This window comes from Theobroma cacao, chromosome 5 (genome assembly GCF_000208745.1).
Source record: "Theobroma cacao cultivar B97-61/B2 chromosome 5, Criollo_cocoa_genome_V2, whole genome shotgun sequence".
In the NCBI taxonomy this organism is placed as follows: Eukaryota; Viridiplantae; Streptophyta; class Magnoliopsida; order Malvales; family Malvaceae; genus Theobroma; species Theobroma cacao.
In genome coordinates, this window is record NC_030854.1 from 31,531,187 (window position 1) to 31,536,635 (window position 5,449).

General features: G+C 29.8%; 1 protein-coding gene across 1 annotated transcript; it reads right to left on the reverse strand.

Moving 5' to 3' along the window:
• LOC18599472 (TMV resistance protein N) lies at positions 326–3,024 on the reverse strand. The gene is made up of 4 exons (XM_018120697.1): positions 2,894–3,024; positions 2,176–2,716; positions 745–844; positions 326–652 (listed from the first exon to the last, which is right to left on the reverse strand). Exons 2-4 carry the CDS (start codon positions 2,553–2,555, stop codon positions 410–412), a joined length of 723 nt encoding a protein of 240 aa, XP_017976186.1. The 5' UTR covers positions 2,556–2,716; positions 2,894–3,024; the 3' UTR covers positions 326–409.

Sequence of the window (5,449 nt, forward strand, 5' to 3'; positions counted from 1 at the left end):
ATTCCAAAGATTCTAACAAACTAATTGTCCTTGGAAGTTTCTTAAGACTTTTGCAACCTTTAAGGTTTAAAGCAATAAGAGACTTTATCTCACCAATGGATTGATCAACCTCAATCAACTTTATGCAATGTTTCAGCATCAACCTTTCAAGACTATGAAGACCTGATAAGTTAAGGATTTTGAGAAGGCCATGGGAGTGACTGAGATTAAAGATCTTCAAATTTGGAAGAAAGCGCTATATAAAAAGGAAAAAAACACTTAGTCACATAATTTTGTTTTTGCTTCACAAAAAGTAAAGAGAAATTAGATAGTATCACACCTTTGAATCATTCCAGACACGTTTGAGGCTACTATTGCACATCTCAAGAACAACTAGCTTGGAAATATCTAAATTTGTAGGAAGATATTCTTAAGCAAAACCATACCAACTCAACCATATTAAGCTTTTTGGAAAGTCTTTGTAGTCTCCTTTAAGTTTTACATAGTCCAGTTGAACTAGTTTAAGCCTTTGCATATTTGCAAATGCATCAATTTCTATATCTACCTCATTTGACATGAGAAGTGGATTTTTTTGATTTGCAATTGTCTTTCCATACTTCTCTTTCAGCAATCTTTGTAGGTCAATGGTAAGGCACTTGATTATTTTTGTACCCTGTTGGAGAAAGAATAATTTAGTTAAAAAAAGTATGACATAAGAAAATATATAGCACAAAAAGAAGTAGAAGAAAATGAAGTCTTTCTTACAATTTTCTCTCTCAATGCATCAAAGGCGTCCTTTTGCCATAACCTACTTCGTTTTGCAAGATCAGGAGATTCTTGACGGGTACTGTTCCTTCTCATATCTCTAATCATTTGATGCATCATTAGCTTGTTTTTTTCATTCACAACCAGAAGAAACCTATTTATGAGATTTTCAATACCAACTGCTGTATAGTAATTACAACCATTTAGAACTATAGTTGTGTAATCTCTATTTTTCCCGACGAATACACAAGTTATGTCAAGGAATAGATTTTTGTCATGATCATCTTGCAAGGAATCATAGCTTATTCTTAAAATCTTTTGAATTTTGTTATCAGGGATTGCTTTCAATTTCTCTATTGCACTTCTCCACACATTTATACTTTTACCAGACAAAGAAGAACCCAAAACTTGAAGAGCTAATGGAAGCCCACCACAATGTTTCACTACACTCCTTGCGTATTCCATATAACTATCAATTGGATCATTCTGTCTGAAGGCATACCAATTAAAAAGTTGAAAGGATTCACTGAAAGCTAATTCTTTTACCTCAAATACTTTGCATAAGTCTCCATAACTTGATGATGCTTCAAAATCAAACATGTGCCTAATAAAAGGATCACTTAGCAGACATCGATGCCTGCTAGTTATGATGATTTTACTTCCTGGATGAAAAGGAATTTGCGCTCCAAATATTTTAGTTATTTTTTTCGAATCATCCACATCGTCTAAGACAATAAGCATACGTCTACAACGTATAGCTTCTTTGATTTTAGTGATTCCATCATTTGAATTGTGTATTTTGTTTGCTTTCCCCTTCAAGATATCTGAAATAAGTTGTCTTTGCAAACGAACCACGCCATTGCGTTCTTGAGTAGTCTCTCGAATAAGTTGGTTTCATCCACTGGTTTGAATGAAATCTCTTTTAATGACTTTCAAAAAAAATAAAGAAAAAAAAGAAAAGTTGGTCTCAATGAAATTACATGCCATTATAACTTTTTGGTTTTGTGAAATTTATTGTGCCATATAGGATATACTAATAAGATATACAAAAAAAAAAAAGAATATATATCTTTATTTTTATATGTGTTTTTATTATTTTATTTATTCTTTTCATAAGTTTATTTATTCTTTATTTTTAAAGCAATACCTTGCGGAATTAAAACTTAAAAAAATCGAAAATTTTTATTTTAAAATTTTTCAAAAATTGTTTTTGGAAATTTTAATTACACATGAGAATATGATAAAGAATAATCAAAGTCTATTTTATATGATAAAAAATAACTGAAAGTGGACATTCGATTTGAAATAGAAGTAGTAAAATAGGTTGTTCACTCACATATTTAAAATACATAGAACTAGTATCATGAAATAATGAGCGTATATAAGTTTGCAATTTTTAAGAAGAGATCAAATAGTTTAAAACTTGCGTACCTATCTTCTAGAAGCATGCCTCCCAAATCCGCAACTTCTCTTAAAGCAGCCCTCCATCTTTGTACCGTGTCCATATCAGACTTGAAGCTCTCTTCATGTCTAGCAAACGCTTCTGCAAAACTCCCTGTCTGCTCCTTCACTTGAGATGGATTCACGTCGTAGAAAATTGGCAAAACAATGTGTTTGGAGAATTTCCTATGTTCCATTATCTTTACAAGTTCATTAAGGGACCATGTTGATGAAGTATAATTTTTTAAGAAGATAATAATAGATATTTTTGACTCATATATTGCTCTTTCAATTTCATCTCTTCTCTTCTCTCCTCTTTCAATTTCATCATCATCTCTAAATGTGTGAATCCCTACATGCACTAAGGTCATGTAAAGGTGATCTGCAAAATTCTTGCACGTATCTACACCTCTAAAACTCAAAAAAACATCATAAGTGCATCGAGAATTAGCAAGGAGGACTCCTGGTGGTGGACCATTGAAACAGCCATTGAAAAAGAACACAAGAGAATCTGGATTGGCTGATGAGGCACCTAAAATAACGTAAAACAACTTAGTTATGTCATCAAAGAAACAATTTAATAAAAAAAATTGAAGGCCTTAGACCAAGATCAAAGAATAAAAAATAAATAGCTATATAAGTTAAAGCTAGATCTAGGAATAGTAAAGATAATAATTAAGCTGGTAAATGAATTTAGACAAGACAGCACCTTGCTAACAGCCTTTCGTTGCACACATGCACTTGTACTCTCAACGGAGAGAAAGTGGATTGTAAAACCAGAATAATGATCAAGAAATAGATAACTTTTGCTTGTTATATAAATATTAGACAGTATGGGCTCTTATGAACTAGGAACACTATAATCAAGTACCAGCACTGCAACCCTTTTTATACTTCAAGTTCACATGATAAAGCCCTTCCTAATGTATCTTTGTTTTTATGCGTTGTAATTTTCACCTGACTGTTCACACCATTGACTAAAGGAGTTGAACTTAAGGAAAATATCATAAATCATTATTTATTCATGACTAAAACATTTCACACGATGAAAAACGTATATATTTTTTATTTGAAAATTTTATTTCAAATTTCTCTTTTCTTTAAATAAAAAAATAGGTTGTCAATGATTTTCATATATGTTAATTATATTTAAGAAATTTTTTTGTAAAAGAATAACCTTAGAAAAGTTGAGTAGGATATTAATTTTTTAATGAAGTGATCATTGTAATTGTAACGGACATATATATTTTGGATATATAATTTAGAATACATATGAAGGAGTTAAGAAGAGAAAAGTTAACTAGAAAAAAAAAAAAACTAGATTGGCAACAATTTTCATTTAGGTTAATCATAACTACTAAACCTTTCCTTTTTAAGAAATAACATTAAGTAAAAAATAACAATCACTAAGTAAGTAGAGCTTTGATGTATATATCTTGGATATATAACTTTGAATACATATATACTTATAATTATCACTTTATTAAACTTAATATTTATTAATAAAAAATTTAAAAAACATATATGAGACAACAAGTTAGAGAATATACAAATAATATCATAATAGTTTCACGGGACTTTCTAAAATTAAAATATTGTGGAACTCATTAATTTGTTCCTTATTTGCACTATTTCAAGAGAAATTGTTTTTAATTACTATAACTTATTTGAGGGTTAATTGTAATTCATTAAAGAAATTAGTCAGCCTATCATATCCAATCTCAGACAAGATTTTTTTCGTTTTTTATGTCTCAATAGTCCAATTCAGACCAAGACTTAATTTGCTCTCTCTCTCATTTTCTTGGCCTAAACATGACTGGAAACACTATTAGTCCAATCTCCTGATAGTCTTTCAAGAAATTTATGGTAAACGGTCAATTCAAGCAAATGCATTTCTACTCCAAATACATTTGCGGGTCAATCACTCCATAGACCACAATAATTCATACGTCGGAAGAAAAAAATTCAAAGAAAGAGTTCATTTGTCGTCGTGCCTACTTTTTCCAATTCATACTAGTGCCACTCTTTATCTTTTCCAATTATACCAACTACAGTTTTCTATTTTTTTAATTTTTTTGTTTTTTCTTCTTTTTATTATTATTTAATTAACTTAAATTGCTAATATTTTATTTGATGTTTCAATTGATCCCATGCTAAAATTATTTTTTCTGCCCCTCCGTTCTCTTTCTTTCTTTCATCCTCCTTGTATATATTAGTAAAATTCATGCTTATCATCATTATAGTTTTTATTATAGTGATTTATTTATTTCAATAATTCTTTTTTCTTTCCTTCTTTTTATTATTGTTTATTAAATTTATAATTTTCTATTGATTGAGATTAATTCAATAACAAACTATATTTTTACCTAACAATTATATTTTTCTTTCCTTTTTATTATTGTCTTATATAAATTTATAATTTATAATTTATTAATTTAATAATAATAATATTTTTACTTCAATAATAACGAACAAAATAACTAATGGCACATGTAAAATATATCCAAAATCAACCCAACTAAATCACTCCATAAAAAAAAAACCAACTAAAATAACTCTACACTTAGGAATTTTTTTTACGCAACCAAAAACCCCAAACATATTAAATCCAAATTTAATAAAAGTCCAAAAACCCACCCAAACAAAAGCCCATATGCCGAATTTAAAAACTCGTCCAAAAAACCAAAACAAACCAAATTTCCTCCCCCCACCCTTCGAACAAATTGTTTCAGGTCAACACCAAATCCCTCAAATGGCAGTCCCTAAATCCCCTTGCACTACTTCAACAAATTTTTTGGCCACTAAGCATAAAACTTATGGAGCTGCTCCACTAGTTATCAACTACTCTTCACAATCTAAGTGATTTTTTTACTCAAGTCCAACCTATTTAGAATCAACCGACTCAGACTAAATCAAAGAGAATATCTTTATCTTACCAAGGTTCTGCTAGCTCTTTGATTAGAATGTGAAGTGTTGAGTTTTAGGTTGACGAGAATTCTAGATCTTATTTGATTAGGATTTTTTGTTTGTATACAATATTAAGTAGTTGTATGGTTTTTAAACTTCTTATTCCACATCGAATCCTAATCACATTCTACTTTGGATTTTTATACTATAAAAGTGGATTTCTAGGCTTTAGAATTGAAAGTATTAGAGAGGGAATATTTTGTAACTCTATCTTTTGCTCTAGGTGGAGTTAGAGTGGTTTGAGTGAATGTTCTTGGGAGGTTATTAAGGAAGAGTGTGGCAAAGGATCTTGGGTTGT

Excerpts from the sequence above, each read along its gene's own strand:
- LOC18599472 (XM_018120697.1), bottom strand. The coding sequence starts at position 2,555 with ATGACCTTAGTGCATGTAGGGATTCACACATTTAGAGATGATGATGAA. Across the intron at positions 845-2,175 it reads GGCATGCTTCTAGAAGATAG|AGATATGAGAAGGAACAGTA; the intron begins GTACGCAAGTTT and ends TCAAATGATTAG. Across the intron at positions 653-744 it reads ATGCATTGAGAGAGAAAATT|GGTACAAAAATAATCAAGTG; the intron begins GTAAGAAAGACT and ends TTTCTCCAACAG.